The sequence below is a fragment of the Meles meles genome, chromosome 16 (assembly GCF_922984935.1).
Source record: "Meles meles chromosome 16, mMelMel3.1 paternal haplotype, whole genome shotgun sequence".
NCBI lineage: Eukaryota > Metazoa > Chordata > Mammalia > Carnivora > Mustelidae > Meles > Meles meles.
The window spans coordinates 77,780,822-77,798,676 of NC_060081.1; the positions used below are offsets into that span (position 1 = coordinate 77,780,822).

The window sequence follows — 17,855 nt, forward strand, 5'->3', positions numbered from 1 at the left end:
TCAAACACTGTGGTGCTCAACCAGCCTGGCGGACCTGGCAAAGACCTGATGTGCCTCGGGTTCACAGGAGAGTTTGACTCTCATGTCCTGGCAAGAGTGGGGGTCTGGAGAGATGGGGCTCCTCTGTTAACATGCTCTCGAGCTCACCCCAGATCATGCACCATCGTCAGCCACAGTGGCTCTGCTGATTGAAGAGGGACTCGATCTCCTTCTAGAAGGTTCTCTGCAGTTCTCACAGGTCATGACAAAATGGAGAAAGGGATGCTGACTTCAGAATTATTGCCAGCTTTTGGCCAGCATACTCTGAGAGTGGGCCCGTGTGCTTCCCGGGGTGGGACCCCGCTCAGACCCCTCGCCTGTCTGTCCCTCTGCCCTGAAGCAGGACCTCTGAGCCATTCGGTGGTAGGTCCCCACTGAAGGAAACACACAGCAGAACGAAGGAAGTTCCCAGTGGAATGCTCAGGCAGAGCTAACGTTTCATGAGAATAATAGAAGGGATAATCTATTTTCTGAGTGTAATTTTATTATATCTTAATGCAAAAAAGGTAAGATAAATTCCCTATGATTTTATAATAACCCCATTATTTTTATAATACCATGCTATTATCATAACCATTTTATTGCAAATGATGAAGTAACCGCATTTCTTATATATTCTCATATTATCAATTACCACCAAGACTTTGTTTACTCCCCCCCCCCAATTTTTATACTTTTACTGTTGAAAAACTTTAAAATATTTTTGAAAGTGACTCATTCAGGTCTTATTGAGGAGTAGTTTCTGTAACACACCTATGTTTCTGCAGTCATCTCTCTTTTCAGCTGGTAAATTGCCCTGAAAGTTTTAATGAATAAAGGAATAAATTAATAATGACCAGAAAAACATCCCATTAAAACAGTGTGTGTTTGGGGCGCTGAGCTGACATCGGTGAGTGATGACTGATCATCTCATGATAAAAGACCCCCTTTCTCCCCCCGCTTCCTGACTCATACGAGTTTTTACCAGCATGGTTCTATAAAAGAACAGAGCATAAGGGAAATTACTGTTTAATTTCAAAAACACAAATGAATCACTAATATAAAGTATGCTTTTGCTTCACGCTTTCGAGCCCGAGGTGACTCACAGCACCGTGCTGTGTTTTCAGAGATGAGCTCAGAAGAGGGTTGCAATTCTGCAATGTGACACGATGTAACAGGTATAGACAAATGAAGACTGAAATGTCACATCATTATCAGAGCCAGGAAGGAGACACAATTAGGGGACAGAGCGTTGGTGGGTGCCAGGAAGTGCTGAGCCCTTAGGGAGAAGAAGGCCCAACCATGCACAAACCACAGAGAGTGCTCCGGGCACCAGCGAGAACAGGAGCAAAGGCCGGGAGGTAGGAACAAAGGTGGCTCAAGGCTGCGACCACCTTTAACTCCCAGAAGACCAGCGGACTTTGAAGGGATTACCCTTGGAGCTTCCGAGGACTGATACCGACCCTGGGGTTAGACACTGGAACAGGGCACTAGGACAATGGACTGAGATAGTCAGGATTCTTGTAGTTGTTCTACTGCCTTCCCACGCCCCTCTCTCGGGTCAAATCAGTTAGCCCAGCTGCTGGCCTTGCGGATTGCGCTCAGATACGTAGCGATAGGCGTGCGTCCCAGGCACAGCCAGAGCTACATCGCGACCAGTGGTGGGCACGCCTGCCACAAGTAAGTGGGCTTTTTGTGAAAATGCCTGCCGCCAGAGGTCACGACATCTCTGTGCTCTCGGGAAGGATGTCCGCGCCTCCCTCGCCCTGGTAGGTTTCACCTCTGGCCTTGGACTTTCTTTTTTGGAGGAACAACACATGTCACAGGCAACTTTTTTTTTTTTTTTTTTTGACATGACACTACCTGGAATAATGAGATATGCACAGAACAATGAGGAGCGAAGCATTTCTAAGTTTATTTTGAGCAGCCGTTACCTTCCATCAAATGTCACTTAATGAGTGTTCTCCTGTTTGTAGCGAAGCACAAAACTTCTTCACTGTTCTTCAAAGTATCTGAGAATCTTTTAACTCTGTGCTGAACTATGGCAAGTCGCTACACAATTAAAGCACTCAAAACCTTTATTTTGAAAAGCCTACGAGGTGCCCATCAAAGTAGAGAGCCCCTTCCCTTTTCGGTACACACTGAGCTCGCTCCTCTGAAAATGTCAGCCGTGTCCTCATTTAAATAATGTGACAGCTCGAGAGAAGACATCTGATGGGCGGTTCAGTCAATTGTTAAAAGTACAGCAAAGAAAGTCCAAGAAGTTTCTTCCCCCGCCCCGAAGAATTTATCATTAATAATTCACATGAGCGGGCGCCTGGGGGGCTCAGTGGGTTAAGCCGCTGCCTTCGGCTCAGGTCATGATCTCAGGGTCCTGGGATCGAGTCCCACGTCGGGCTCTCTGCACTGAAGGGAGCCTGCTTCCCTCTCACTCTCTCTGCCTGCCTCTCTGCCTACTTGTGATCTCTCTCTGTCTGTCAAAATTAATAAATAAAATCTTAAAAAAAAAAATTTAAAAAATAAATAAATAAAAATAATTCACATGAGCTACCTCGTAGGTGGTCACCTACTGAAGGCACCGATCTCATTGCTGTCTTCCGGCAGACGGCAGACGGGAACTGTGAAGACTTGTTTGAACGTGAAGGACATCTGGGATTTTTCACCTGAAAGAAAACAACAAAGCCTCAGGACTGCTGAATAGGTTTCACACATTCCAAAACGTATGCAGGAATGTCTAAACACAGAAAGACTTGATATAAATCACCAAACCCGCATATTTTAAAAATGTGTTTTGACCCAAAGCGCCTGAATTTTTCATTTACAACCACAGGGCGGCTCACTGAAAATCCAATCTCACTGGCGCCCGGCACATCACGGTTTTTTTCTGAAAAAAATGCTCAATGCTCAGAATGCTTCTGGAGCTCTTGGAACTTTCATCCTGAGGTTGTAGTTCGTGACATAGAAATAAACATCGATGTTGAAAAGACGTTAGGGTTCGAAGCCGACGGCTAAGAACAAATTCTTGAGATGTCTTTGGTGCAAAAAGGTGGTTTTATTAAAGTGCGGGGACAGGACCCATGGGCGGAAAGAGCTGCACCGGGGTCGTGAGGAGGGGCCCACTGCATACTTACGAGTGGGGAGGGGGTTAGGGATAGTGTAAGCCTCCCAGGTATTTTGGAAACAAGGTCTCCAGCATCCTGAAGGGGCTGGTTATTGTTAGGAAAGGTCATTTATTATTGTTTGGTAAAAACTCAGTCCTGAGACCCTTCAGATGTCTATCGGTGGGCCACATGCTTGATGGGGGGCGGTGAGGGGTGGTGATTGCCAGCTTAGGGGGATAGAGATAAAGGAAGTTTCCAAAGGAATTTTTATATGTTAAAGTAGACTTACAGGATCCTGGGGGTTGGGCTAAGATTGCCTTTTGCCCTTAGCGAAGTATCCACAGTGAGGCAGTTGAGTCCCTGGGGAAGGTCACTCTGCCTTTTTCAAGGACTTGTCAATGGGCTGTAGATAGTAAAGAAACGGAATCTTTGTCTTCCGCCTTTGTAGCCCACATCAAACAGGATTCTTTAGGGGGTACTGCAGCCGCCAGGCTCTTGTTCCCAAGATGCTACAGGTCTGGGGAGACAAACCCTTGGCTTTCCAGCGGGCTGTGTTCAGGTTGGGTGGGAGAAGCGGGTTTCTGGGCAGGGAACCCGGAGACATGTGGGACAGAAGAGCCTGCTCGGGTTCCTGGAGGTTAGGCTTTCCTGCATCCCTATCTTCTGTTCCTTTGCTCTCTACCCTTGGGCAACAAGGTAGAGCCCAAGTTGCAAAAGGCCCACCTCACTGTCAAGTGAATTCTTGAGACCCCCCCATAGACTCCGCCCCCACCCCGCCCCCGCCCAACCCCCACCTTCTTGGCAACCCAGTCCCCGGGGGCTTCGGCTACCGCCCGGCTTCTAAGGGCGGGGGTGGGATATGGAGAAACCGGTATTAGCAGGTTGATTAAGGTTGAGCCTTAATTAAGCAGTTTCTGCACTGCCGGATGGAGGCCGCGACTCTCTGAAGGAGAAAGTGTCCTCTGTGGGCGGAAGTCACGTCGGGCCAGCCTGAGTCACCGCGCGCGCTGGCGGCCGCGGCCGGTGCGGCACAATCCACCGGGGAGGGCCCCGTAATGAGCTGCCGTGCTTCCTCTCGCCAGGCTTAAATTAATTTCTTCAAATGTTCCCATTAGTTAACAATGATTGATAGAGCGAAGATATTATTAATAAAAATTAGGTACCCAGCTCGGGAATGGACTTTGGTTCGTGCCTCAGCACTTAGCAAAGGGCAAGCGAGAAAGGGTATTTTCAGCAGCTTGCGGGTGCAGGAGTCGGGCGGGTGGAAACGATGCCAGCCGTTCATCAAGGCCGGCAGGACCGACTCCCGCCCCGAGTGTTTACGGCGCTTCACCAGGAGCTCCCGCGCTCTGCTAACAGGAGCCCGTGGGGCCTCACTCAGGACTCCTGCCCCGCGCAGGCCGGCGGGTGCACCTGCCTCCTGGGAGGCGCGCCCGGCCCCGCCGCCCGGGGCGCAATTAGGAGAGAGCGCCGGGGACTTCCGAAAAGTCAACAAAGCGGCTCCGAAACCCGCCTGCTGGGGTGGCCTCATAGCGGGGTGGCCTCCAATGAGTCCCAGCCCTGTGCGCTGGGGGGAGCTGATGGGGTGGGGGGGAGCGGCAGCCTCAGAGTGAAAAATGAGCCGGTGCTTCCGCACATGTAATAACATAAATCTGATTCAAGGAAATGAGAGAGAAGACGAGCAGACAGGACAGCGTATGGAAAAAGTGAAATAGAGACCAGAGGAGACACTGCCGGATTCCGTGGTTAGGGATTTACCAGGGAGCGGGTACACTCCTGGGGTGCATTTCCTGCCGGCGGAGTGCACTGGGGACTTCGTCATCCGGGCCTCCCATGGGTGCAGAATTTGTTCCCCCACAGGGACGAGGGGGTTATCTAGCAGACGTTAGCTGAGCACCTACTGCATGCCGGGCGTGGCTCAAGGTGTGGAGGGCGCTGAAAGAAAGGAGAACCCAGACTCCTAGAAGTCGGGGACTCTGCCTTTGTTTTCCTGTCCCCTCCCTCCCACGCCCCGCACCCCATAGGATTCAATTGTTAAGCAAATAAGAGAATTGGCCCCCGTAAAATATGGCTCTTTGTTCCTTCCAGCATTTATGAGCGTTGGCTCAATGGTGCCAACCCCGTGGTTGAGTTACCAGATCCGATCCTCGTAATTACCGTAGCAAGCAAGTCCGGTGTTGTTCTTCGCTAACAACAGAGGGACCTGCGGAAGCAGACAGGGTATAAGTTAACTAGGGCCACGTGGTCAAGAAACGAATGCAAGTATTTGCCTCGCCTGCGTGTCGTGGGCTCCATTTCACTACCTCCCGCAGGACACCGGGACCCTATCTGCAGATCCAAGTGTGGAGCCGGTCCCGGTTTCTGGTGGCCTTAATGGCCAGGTAGCATCAATTGCTCGGTGAGGTTGATCCTCATTTGTCTGGAAGTGGGCGTCTGGAAGCCCGGCCCTGCCACCCCTCTCCAGCCCCGGACAGTGGGCCGTGTTGCCTGCAGAGTGAGCCCACAGGGCTGGGCAGCTGAGGCCTGGCCCCAACATGTGACCAGGTCCTAACCCTGCCAGTCCTGGCCCACGCCAGCTCTGGCCGAGGCAGAGAAGGGCTCAGAAAGAGGGCTCTTTCTTACCTCACAGCTTCCCTGCTCAAGCCAGGGAAAGAAAATGGGCATAATCTCGCCCGATTTCAGCAGAACTGCGGGACAGAAGTCAACTGATTGGAAATGAAAGAATCAGAGTCCAGTGGGTACGGAGGGTCCCCTACCCACGGCTTCCCAGGCTACTGCCTCAGACACCGACTTCCTAACAAGATGAATTGTCCCCATCCCTGTGGGCTCGTGACCCCTCCCGGATTTCTCATGCCTCCAACAATCACACTTTTTCTTTAAATATCCAAAACACAAAAACAAAAGCTGCTCAGCTGCTTTTCTCCCTTTAGCACGTGGTTTACTTGGCTATCTCTTCAAAGCAATGCAGGCGAGTTTGGGGAAGGGGGCTGGGACAGACGTCTTTTCCCACCAGACTCTGGTCCTTATTCAGACAAACATGGAGTTTTCTGCATGTGAGATGGGCTTTGCTTCTGTACCAGGATATGAGGAAAATAGTCCTGAGGGGCCTCAATTTCTATATAATTCAACTTGGAAAGATTTTAAGGTTCCACATCTAAGTTAGAAGACCCCCCCACCAGCCCCTGCCGAGACGGGTTGGTTGGACCCCCCCCCCCACGCACCCCGGGGACTGTGTCATCGAGTCTCCGTGGTATGAATCCTCCCCCCTTGGGAGCTGAGATTGTGTTAAGATTTACTGAGTTTCAGGAATTATTCCCAGCATGGACCAGAAAAGGCATTTTCGTTCTGAGCCGCCACGTTCCAGGCAAGTGGAAGAATTTGCATAGTTATCAGCGAACACAAGGGGAGGGTGGCGTTCAGTCCCAGAGGGACTATCATTATTTCCAATAGAGTTAACTGCCATGCACAGTGGTATCCATTTTCTTGCAGCAAAATAAGTGCGTTGGATTGTTTTCGTGGTAACTGTGCAATTAGTTCTTCTCCCCGCCCCGCTTTGCCGCGCCGCTGTCTTTCCTCGGTGAGTGTGCGGGGAACCATATTTCACTGCGAACCTGTTCTCACTCCGCGTGCTGCGGACTCGGGACAGGGGCTGGCTTCCTCTGTATTGCCCCAAATCCGGGGCCCTGGGAGGCAGAAGGGCCATCTCCGTTTAGAAATGGGGAAATGGAGATCATCAAGGAGGAGCGACTCATCCGGAGACATCTGTCCCTTTGGTCATCTAGAATGAGCTCTTACGTGGGTCATTCTGGAGAATGGACTAGAGTACACAGACCCCCGGGGGCCTTGCTGCACGGCTAGGATCCTCCACCCTAGAAGTCCTATGCAAACGAAACTCCGGAACAAAGGGGATGATGGGACGTTGGTGGTTTGGACCGAAACCTGGGTCTGTGCTGTCTACAGCGTGCAGCCTGATGGGGAGAGCTAAGGCAGGGCTGTAGACACTTAGGGCCAATGTGAGTTTTTAATTTTGTCTCATCCATATAAGCTGTGTTTTCCCACCCAATGTAGTTGGGTACCTATACCACCTGGCCTCTGACCGTAGACTTCCCATTTTAGCGAACAAAGCCTCCGACAAGATAGGAGGCTTAGGAAACACAGGGTGACCAGCCTCCCAAAGTAGGTGCGAGGGAAATGAGAGGAGACCATAGCCACTGTGGGCCTCAGAATCCGTGGTGGCCAATGTGAGCGGCAACAACCCGACAGGACTTTATGGCCAGAAATGGCCTTGGTGCGTGTCTTACCCACCTACATGCTGGGCCGGCGAAGAGAGTGGTCCGATTCCGGGGGAGCCGCTGGGTTCTGGGCTGCCTGGGAGTGGGATCTTTATCTCACTGAGGACGTGCTGGGCTACAAACTGCAGGACCCCCGACCCCAGTGACGTAGGCAAAACGGTGTCTTTGTCTCACACGACGCTGGGTAGAAGCAAAGGGAGGCATGGCATGCGGGTAGTTCTAGAATCTGTCTGTCCTGACTTTGAGGGGGACTCTCCTGTCATGGTGCGGTGCCGCAGCCTCCGTCCCAGCTGTCGGGGTCCCACAGAGGTGACGCGGCTCTCTGAAGGGCGAAATCATTCATGGGATGGATGTGTCGTCTCACGCTGGAGTCCATCCTGTGCCTCCTTTCTGCATGGCCGGAGCGCCTTTATGCCTCTCCATAAACCCGACAGGTAGCTCCAAAGAAAATAAACAAGATTTTATGGAATCACTATTTCCATGGGTCACTAATGATTGAAGCAGGAGATAACCAGCCCTCTAAAAGGGTTCGAACACCTGGTTATTAACATTCATTGAACACGTCTTGTGGGCACATCTTTGCCGCAAAAATCATGCTTTATTCACATGCACCCAGCACCATGCTTTACCTCTAGATTCATTCATCTCCTCGCTGCGGAAAGAACATGCGAACAACGCCATGACCCTCCCGAGGGAAGATTCCCGGATGATACAAATTGTCATCTCTGCTGGGTGAGGGCGCATGCAGCCCACGATCAAGGTGTTAAGACATGGTGAGGCCATTAGGCTCAGGTCATGGAGCGATGGCTGGGTGGAGGCTGTTGGATACCTGCCTGCCTCCTGAGAGGGCTTCTGATGACCTTCCCCCATACCTGCTCCCTACACCTGTTCATTGTTCCCACATCTTCAAAATAGAAAAGATTGGGCTACAGAATCTTTTTTGTTTCTTAATTGAGGTAAAATGCACACAACAGAAACCCAACCATCTGAAAGTGTACAATTCGGTGGTATTTTGGACACTTACCATCTGCCACCTCTGTCTAGTTCCAAGACACTCTAATCACCCCCAGAAAAGACCCCCTAACCGTGAAGCTGGATGAACACGACGTTTTAAGGACCCTTTCAATTACATAATTCTGAGGCTCCAAACTAGAAACTCAACTCATTCAACTGTAAAAGTACCCTTCAGACAGCAAAGACATCAGGATTGCCCCATACGTGGAGAACGTGTAAATATTTGTCCCTAACAAACACACCTGGGATTGCCCTGGCAAATGGTTCCATGGCAGACGGTTGCCCAGCTGAACATGTTTACTTGCTGTTTGGAAACTCCCGCGGTTGGGCCAGTCCATGCCCATGGAGAGGCATCCTGGCATCGGAGACCAGCATTGACTTGCGCGTATAACTTTGGCTCTAGTGCAAGACGCATGAGTGATACTGCTAGCTTATCACCCTCTGGAAAACTGTCCCTTTCCGTCTTTACCAAGAAAGGGTCCTGCTTTCCTGTGAGTTCAGATTCCTGAACCGAGGGGCATTTTTGCGGTCATCCCGATCGGTGGTGGCGTGGAGACCCGAGGTCATGGTCTTGCAGTTCAGAGCCTCAGCTTGGGAAAATGCTCTATTTGCATCATCTGGGTCTCAGCTGTCTCACTTCCCCATGGAAGGAACGGCTTGTGATTGGTGGATTTCCAGTGTGTTTTGGCTGTGGAATTTCTTGTTCAAACAAAGATCCAATATGGAAGCCTGATGCACACCACAGATGATGTCAGGAATGCTGTGTGTGAGAAGGCTCCGACCACGTCTCACGGGGCCTCCCCCACTGTGCTCTGGGGTGGCTCAGTGGAATCCCCCCAGATCTCTCAGCGCACACTGTGGAAGCCATCTCTTAGCTCTGCAGTCCGTCCACACATGGTGTTGATGGTCTTGAGTATTTCTGGGTTTTTTTTTTTTGTTGTTGTTGTTGTTGCCTTTTATTTTTGGCTCTCAGTTAATGAAAAAAACCACCAATCTGTGTCTCAGTCAAACTGTCCTCAGCATCCTTTGTGAGACCCCGCCTGAGTTCATGGCTTCCTTTCCATGGTTTACCTGGAAGGCAGCCGTTCCCCACCCCGATCCTCACCTGCTCACACCATTTGAGTCTTGGCAGCTCTAGACTGCCGTTGGGTTTCCATGCTGCCTCCTCGGCCGCCCCACTCTGCACAGGCTTTCCAGAGTCCTGTTCGCGCCCTCCTCGGACCCTGAGGGCAGCCAGCCTGCGGCTTCAGCAGCGACAAGGGTGTGCGGAAACTCACAAGCAGAAGTGAAGACGTTAACTTGGGTTTGAAACTATTTTTTTTTTTCCAGTATCTATTGCTTCCTTCTCCTTCTTCCAACAAAAGCAGTTGTGTCTGGTTCCACTTTTTGCACGTTGCTCAAAAGAGGAGCAGTCCTGCACTTTCAGCCACCGTTGAAAAAATTAGGGGGTCCCCATGGCATTTGCTCCAGAAATGACAAATGCAGCTCACACCCGGAGACCATCACAATTTGCATAGTTCCCTCTGGGACAGGGACCCTTCCCTGCAGCCTCGACAACAGAGGGCTGAGTGAACTTTGTCCAGACTTCTGCCCTGTGTCCTCAACGCCCTCCGCTCCGTCTGCATCACTCTCCTCTAACAAATTCCGTACTTTCAGGTGAATCTGCAACCCAGTGTTTGCCTTTTCACGTTATTTTGATGAGGGACAGTTGCAAGGGAATCCTGCCAGCCTTCCCCGAGGTCAGGGTGGTAATTAAGCAATTGGCCAGGGGCGGTGGTGGTCCGCTTCTCCTGCATTTTAAATGAGCTGGCTGGTTCTCTCCAGGAAGACGCCGAACATAAACACCTAGAATTTACGGGTAGCATTTAGAACGACAAATAAGTTCGGGTTCCTCATTTTTGTTTCCAATCTGTGTGCTCTTCGAGGGAACGAAACCTATCACAGTTTTATCTGCAAAATGGGAATCTCTACCCATTTGGTGAGAAGGACGGCGCGGGCCTGCATGCGTGCGTTGCATGTTTATGGCCGTGCATTTGAATGGCTAATTTCACTGGTGTCAGACGCTGAGAACGTGCCCCTCGGCAACTGGGCCTTACGTCGTGGTTGAATTTAGACACGACACAAATTGATATGGTTGGCAGCACCACTAAGAATGAATTCCAGTGACCTAAATGGGGAATAATTTTGAACTAAATGTAAACCTCTCATATGCTGTTTACCCTAAGAGATTCGTTTGGTTGAATGAGAATCGGAGTAAACGAGACGTGGCAATGGGTTGATAACTCTGGTGGGAAATGGGGACATGTGTACACCCACCGCTGCAGTGGGAGCCACACCTTACTGGGTAGTCCCTTAGATACTCCTGGTCTGAGATTGCCATTCCCAGAAACTTGTATTTCTACAGCTCCTTAAAGACACAGTCACAGAATTATCTCTGCAGTAGTGTGGTGGAGGCAGGCAAGTCCCTCCTCACCCCCTCCGAGGGACAGGGTGCCCACTGACTGCACTGTTGGGTTGCCTGCAGAGACGGGGGCTTGGCCCTGTGCTCCTGACTTCTTACCCAGTGCTCTCGAAATGCCAGCGAGCAGCTCCAGAGCTCATTAAATTGGACTGGAGTTCTCATCGCTTGCAACGTGAATTTTTTACAGCCGGCATAAAGGTCTCATTGCGCCAGTGTAATTCCTTGGAACCGCCAAGCCCCCTTCGCTCCCCAGACAGTCAGACTTGGGGAGGCAGTGAGAAGTGTGCGGTCATCTCAGCGGGTACCTGCATCCAGGCCAGAAACTGCTTAGAGGATATGTAGAAAATTCCAGAAAAGGAAATGGTACCTCACAAGGGACAGTAGGGTGGGGTGATCCAGAGCCCCGCGGGCTTATGTCCCAATCTTCCCTCTATTGCCCTACAACCAGGAGCTGGGAGTAGCCACTTGGCCTTCCTGTGCCTCAGTTTCCTTGTCTGTTCATAGGTTCTGGCTCAGAACGATGCTTGGCATTCACTCATTCTATGCTTACTCTTATGCTGGGAACTCTACATACAAGAATTAGCAAAATAGGCAGAGATTCCTGCCCTCGCAGAGTTTATTTTTGGGGTGGGGGGGCCCACGGGGGACATTCAGTAAGGTTATTAGCCCCCAGCGAAGTCTGACTTTTGCCAATGAGCCATGTAGTCACCTACACTTGGGGACCTGCTTTCCATACGCTTTGCATGGTGACACCTCACCACAGTGGTGTTCTGCCACCCAGCAGCCAGCGGGACACAAAACGTGCTGCCAACAACCCCTGGGGTCCAGGAGGGCCACCCGTCAGCCTTGTGGGATCCAGCCCGCCTGTCAGTGGGAGGACGGAGCGTTTTACATCAGCAGTCAACTGGGTCAAAGTTTGGTCAATCGCAAGTTGTGTAAGAACTTGCTGTGGCTGGTCTGGGGACAAAGGCCTCCCAGCACTCATTAACAACTATCTGTTCAATGATTATCTCCCTGGGGCTTATTGTGGTGAGCCCGTCCAGAAGCTCGACCGACTGTGGCCTCGATCCAAAGTCCGGCCCCTGACGTCAGAGACGAGCCTCCCTGGGTGTAGCCGCGGGGTGGGGCCTTTCTCCTCGAGGGGATTTAAGGCCAGGAGCTTCTGCCCCCAGCCGGCAAACGCGGCCTTCCCCTTGGGAACTCGGGTTCACCAACGGGAAGAACCTCGAAAGACCCTCTCAGATCTCCGATCGGGATCATCGGAGAAGAAGAAAGGTAGGTCGAGATTTTTAACTGCCGTTTCTGGAGATAACGTGGACTCATTTCCTTCTGTCCTCAGAGCTCTGGCTGTCTGGTGAGATGCTGCCCAAAGAAGTACGTTGCGTTTCCTTGAGGGTGTGTGTTCTTTTGGTCAAGAAGGCTGTGTTTTCTCTTTCAGGGAATCTTGGCACCCGTGGCCCTAAGCACAACCCCGCGGAGATGCCTCCTCAGCTCCAAAACGGCCTCAACGTCTCAGCCAAAGTCATCCAGGGCACCCTTGACAGCCTGCCCCAGGCGGTGAGAGCTTTCGTGGAGAGCAGCGTCAGGCTGTGTCAGCCCGACCACATCCACATCTGTGATGGCTCTGAGGAGGAGAACCAGCAGCTGCTGGACCAGATGGAAGGAGAGGGCATGATCCGGAAGCTGCGGAAACTCAACAACTGGTAAGCCGGCCCCCAGCCCCCAGCCCCCAGCTACACACCCTGCCTGCCACCGCGGGTCTGCACCTGCCGGAGATGGGCCTCCACCCAGCAGGGGATGGGTGGGGTAGGTTGTCAACTCTAGAAAAACTTAGTGAAGGGGCGGAACCATATAGCCTTTGATGGGACAACCGTTGTGGAGCAGCTCAAGTCTGCAGTGAGATGGTGCAGACGCACAGTCCTTGCAAACGGAGTCCCTGATAGAAGTGACGGTCAGACCTGCTCTGTCCTAGAAGACAAGAGCCTAGTCCAGTAACTGTCTCCTTGACAGCGCCCCAGCTGGTGCAGTTGTCCACAGTTATGGGACATCATCAGTGTGCCCGGCCTCTGCTAGGTGTGGGAAGAAAGCACAGTAAAGAAGGGGACTGACCCATTCCAACAGGACGCTTGGCTGAATCCCGGGCACAGATCCAATGCAAGATGGCGGCACTTCCTTTCCATTCCTAACCTGTGTGTGTTGTATATCTGCAGCTGGTTGGCTCTCACCGACCCCAGGGATGTGGCCAGAATTGAAAGCAAGACAGTCATCATTACCCAAGAGCAAAGAGATACTGTGCCCATCCCCAAAACTGGCCCCAGCCAACTAGGTCGCTGGATGTCGGAGGAGGACTTTGAGAAAGCGTTCAAAGCCCGATTTCCAGGGTGCATGAAAGGTGAGTGAGATGTTTGTTTGACTGGGAAAAATTCAGGAAAAGCAAAGGCAAACCTCTTATTATGTCTTCCTCATGCAATTAGGATAGCCCTGAACACTCCTGTGGCCTCAGATAGCTTTAAATTCATGTATGAAACTCGCAGCGTATTGAAAATGTCTGGCTCCTTTCTGGGATTCAGGAGAGCTTGGCAGAACCTGGTTGCATGTTTAGGAAAATGCTTTCATTTTGGCATTCTGTTCGATTTCCAGTGGAGTTTTCAAAATTAGTGGGGTTGGGGGGGCGCGGGTTGCTGGTAGCAAGAGTGTGATGCGACAGCGGGGACCCTGAGACCAGGCTCTCCTGCTCTGTGACTGCGGGATCATTTCTCACTGGTTCGCACGGACTGGCCCCTGCAGGTCGCACCATGTACGTCATCCCATTCAGCATGGGGCCCCTGGGCTCACCGCTGTCGAAGATTGGCGTCGAGCTGACGGATTCGCCCTACGTGGTAACCAGCATGCGTATCATGACACGGATGGGCACGGCTGTCCTGGAAGCCCTGGGGGACGGCGAATTCGTCAAGTGCCTCCATTCGGTGGGATGCCCTTTGCCTTTAAAAAGTAAGCATATTATTTCAGAAACGAAAGTGCAAACAACAAATACACTGAACCTTCAACCCTGGACCTTTGCCCTGGGGAATCCCTGGGTGGGGGTGTGACACGCTCACCCGGGATGTGTCCTCCTGTGCAGAGCCGTTGGTGAACAATTGGCCGTGTAACCCGGAGCTGACGCTCATTGCGCACCTGCCTGACCGCAGGGAAATCATCTCCTTCGGGAGCGGGTACGGCGGGAACTCGCTCCTTGGGAAGAAGTGCTTTGCCCTCAGGATGGCCAGCCGGCTGGCGAAGGAAGAGGGTTGGCTTGCGGAGCACATGCTGGTAAGACGTAGCAAGTTCTGCAGGTGCATGGTGGGGTCTTGGGCATGGGGTTGGGGGGGGCGCACGGAGGTCCAAGTGTATACAGAAATGCATCTCCCATGGGGGAGACCAAACTCGCCCCCAGGAGGACAGACTTAGAAATTCCACCGATGATGGTTCATGCCTCCGATGATGGTTCATGCCTCCGATGATGCTTCATGCCTCTCTCGGAGACTTGCAGTGCAATGGGACCAGTAACTCCTTTAGTTTGTTATTTCAGGTGTTCATTTTGATACCTGAAGACATAGATCTTGGGAATCTCTTTTTTGGGGGGCTTCTGAGCATTCTCCTAGACTGAGCACTGACCACCGGGGGGGGGGGGACACGAAGGAACAGATTAAGGAGGAATCTTGTCGCCAACAGATCCTGGGCATCACCAACCCCAAGGGCCAGAAGAAGTACTTTGCAGCGGCCTTTCCCAGTGCCTGCGGGAAGACCAACCTGGCCATGATGAACCCCAGCCTCCCCGGGTGGAAAATAGAGTGTGTGGGTGATGACATCGCCTGGATGAAATTTGACCAACAAGGTGACTCTTTCAGGCCCAACGGCTGACGGTAGTCATTGGAGCTAAGCGAACTTTCGGCTTTTAAAGCGTGCCAGATCCTCCCAAATCGTGTTTGGATCTTTTAAGTTATTTCTACATCTTGCAAAGCCTTAGGAATATGTATTCTGTAAGCATTCTTTAATTTAATATAGAATCTGGATTGAAATCAAACCATATGTTGTTGCTTGTTGACACAATAAATTTGTTAAAATAGTACTGGTGGAAAAGGGACGAGGAAGAAAGGGTTGTAAAAGTGTCAAAGTGGGAAATAATGCTTGGATGAGAAAAGAGAAATCTCTTCCAGGAATGAGGCAGAGGAAAGAAGTAAAGACTTGAGAATTTGGTGCAAAAATGAGCCTGGCCAGAGCTGAGAATGTATGTTGGGCTTTCTTCAGCACGCACTTCCTACTTCTCTGGTTTAAAACTTTGCAGGTAACTTAAGGGCTATCAATCCAGAAAATGGCTTTTTTGGTGTGGCTCCCGGAACCTCTGTGAAGACCAACCCCAACGCCATCAAGACCATCCAGAAGAACACCATCTTCACCAATGTGGCTGAGACCAGCGATGGGGACATTTACTGGGAAGGTATCGACCAGCCGCTGGCCCCAGGCATCAGGATCACATCGTGGAAGAACAAGGAGTGGACGCCTCAGGATGGTGAGCCCTGCCTCGAGGCCCCGGGGCTCTAGCTTACAAACACTACTTGTTTGGACCAGATACTAAAGCCTCTCCTCTCTTGCTATTGTAGGAGAACCTTGTGCCCATCCCAACTCGCGATTCTGCACCCCAGCCAGCCAGTGCCCCATCATCGACCCTGCCTGGGAGTCTCCAGAAGGGGTGCCCATCGAGGGCATCATCTTTGGGGGTCGCCGACCTGCCGGTGAGGCTCTCCTTCGTTCAGCCTGGGAACGTGGGTCTGTTGGCTCCCAGGGGACATCTGTGGAATCTCTCCTTTCTCATGACCGTGTCAGAGGGTGCTAGAGATCTCCAGGTTCCAAAAAGCCAGGATAATTGGCAAGGCACCGAGAGCCTTTCTGGATCCTTGACCTAAGGGAGCTCCATCCAGTTTAACTTTCTGTTGCGTGGCCTCAGTGGCGTGAGGCTGACAGCGGTTTTGTGCCCTTTCGCTTTGAGGGGGGCCAAAGTCAGCTCAGGTAGACATCATTCGGCTGTGTCTTTCCAGCCGGAGAGATGCCACCGCCAGCCAAAGGTTCTGTGTCAGAGCGTTTAAGGGACATTTCTTTTCTTCCACTGCAGGTGTCCCGCTGGTGTATGAAGCTGTCAGCTGGCAACACGGAGTTTTCGTGGGGGCGGCCATGCGATCAGAGGCCACAGCGGCTGCCGAACACAAAGGTAAAGCAGAGGGGAAATCACAACCACAGAGAGTGACCGGTGTGCTCTGTCTCTGCCTCTGCCTGTCTGTAGCTTAGTGCGAGACAGAACTGCATGAGCTGATGTCAACAATAATGTCAACAATATTATGTCACCGGTAAATGGTGCAGACATTGTCCTATGAGAACGTTGACTGGCATCACCCCCCTTTCTGTTAACAGGCAAGGTCATCATGCACGACCCCTTTGCCATGCGGCCATTCTTCGGCTACAACTTCGGCAGATACCTGGCCCACTGGCTCAGCATGGCCCAGCGCCCGGGAGCCAAGCTGCCCAAGATCTTCCACGTCAACTGGTTCCGGAAAGACAAGGATGGCAGATTCCTCTGGCCGGGTTTTGGAGAGAACTCCAGGGTGCTGGAGTGGATGTTCAACCGCATCAGTGGGGAAGCGGGCGCCAAGCTCACGCCCATTGGTTTCATCCCTGAGGAGGGGGCCCTGAACCTGACAGGCCTGGGGGACATCAACACGGAGGAGCTCTTCCACATCTCCAAGGAGTTCTGGGAGAAGGAGCTGGAAGACGTCCAGCAGTACCTGGAAGAGCAGGTTAACGCCGACCTCCCCGCTGACATCGAGAGAGAGATCCTGGCCCTGAGGCAGAGGGTCAGCCAGATGTAATCAGACCTGAGGGCTTCGCCTGTGAAATCGCCCCCTTTCCAGTCCAGGAGGGGGTGCCGGGAGCAAGAACAAGCGGGGGTGTCCCAGACCCACACCACCTACCCTACTGTAATGAGCAGATTCGTTTTCCAGTAAGACTGTAAAGTACGGGCTAGTAACTGTGAGATCAGGGAGGGAAATCTCAGCAGGTCTCTAAATCCACTCTTCAACCCTGAGGACGCTAGGCAGTTAGGCTTCACTGTTCTTATCACTGTGGCTCTCAGTGAGCTGGAATGCACCGGTAACGTATTTGAGTTGTATATACGGGTGTGTGAGTGTATGTGTCTGTGTCCAGGTGTGTCTGTATTTCTTGTTATCTGAGATGTACATAATACCTTTAGAAAAATCTTGGGCAAGATTCTCTACCAGTTGTTGCTAGAAAGAAAAAAAGAAAAAAAGGTTGCTTTATTATTGATATGTATGTTTAAATTATTTTTATATACCCTTGTTACTTACCTGGATGTGATTCCAATTTTCCCCCCTAACTCTTCTTGGAAAAATTTAAAAAATAAATTTTGTAGAAAAGATGGATTTGTTTGCTTGGTTTTTCTTACCTGAGCCCCCGGGAAACAAGGAACGCTGATGAAACATTGTGTGGTTGGAACCCTGTCCAGAGGAGGAGGAGACACCAGGATCATCCCCAAGAAGGGAGTGGGGGGGGGATGGAGGATCAGAGAGGAGACCCATGGGAGGTGGGAGCAGAGAGAATGTCACCAGGGGGTACCATGGCACCATGGTTGGGTTTTCTGAATTAACCACTGGTTAGAGTCTAGAAGCCACTAGTTAGTGTCATGAAATGGTAGGTCTTGCATCACTGAGTGGGAGAATTTAAAATGTGCTTTTTGACAAAAGTATGGGCCTGGGGGCTCTGCACCCCACATGGAGGAAATGGAGGCCAATTTTATGGGCTTTTGTCCATAAACGGTTTTCGACCAATGCTTTTCTTAACTGTCATCCACAAGGGAGGGGAAGAGAGAAAGACAAGTGGAGTTCAGGGTACAAGCATTCATTGAGTGCCTTCTGTATACCG

The 17,855-nt window shown here is 51.5% G+C and overlaps 1 protein-coding gene and 1 long non-coding RNA gene across 2 annotated transcripts; one reads left to right on the forward strand and one right to left on the reverse strand.

The window, feature by feature from the left end:
- Positions 1 to 2,566: 2,566 nt before the first annotated feature.
- LOC123926991 lies at positions 2,567 to 5,908 on the reverse strand. The gene is made up of 3 exons (XR_006815344.1): positions 5,742 to 5,908; positions 5,277 to 5,322; positions 2,567 to 2,681 (listed from the first exon to the last, which is right to left on the reverse strand). It is a non-coding gene; the product is annotated as an uncharacterized LOC123926991 (long non-coding RNA).
- Positions 5,909 to 12,016: 6,108 nt separating this feature from the next.
- PCK1 (phosphoenolpyruvate carboxykinase 1) lies at positions 12,017 to 17,325 on the forward strand. The gene is made up of 10 exons (XM_045981572.1): positions 12,017 to 12,161; positions 12,325 to 12,589; positions 13,097 to 13,278; positions 13,674 to 13,877; positions 14,008 to 14,195; positions 14,598 to 14,760; positions 15,211 to 15,435; positions 15,527 to 15,658; positions 16,036 to 16,131; positions 16,332 to 17,325. Exons 2-10 carry the CDS (start codon positions 12,366 to 12,368, stop codon positions 16,784 to 16,786), a joined length of 1,869 nt encoding a protein of 622 aa, XP_045837528.1. The 5' UTR covers positions 12,017 to 12,161; positions 12,325 to 12,365; the 3' UTR covers positions 16,787 to 17,325.
- The last annotated feature ends 530 nt before the right edge of the window (positions 17,326 to 17,855 follow it).

Bases quoted from the DNA above. Each gene is read 5' to 3' on its own strand.
- PCK1 (XM_045981572.1), top strand. From the start codon at position 12,366: ATGCCTCCTCAGCTCCAAAACGGCCTCAACGTCTCAGCCAAAGTCATC. The intron at 13,279-13,673 runs GTGAGTGAGATG...TGGCCCCTGCAG, and splicing joins ATTTCCAGGGTGCATGAAAG to GTCGCACCATGTACGTCATC. The intron at 14,196-14,597 runs GTAAGACGTAGC...TGTCGCCAACAG, and splicing joins GGCTTGCGGAGCACATGCTG to ATCCTGGGCATCACCAACCC.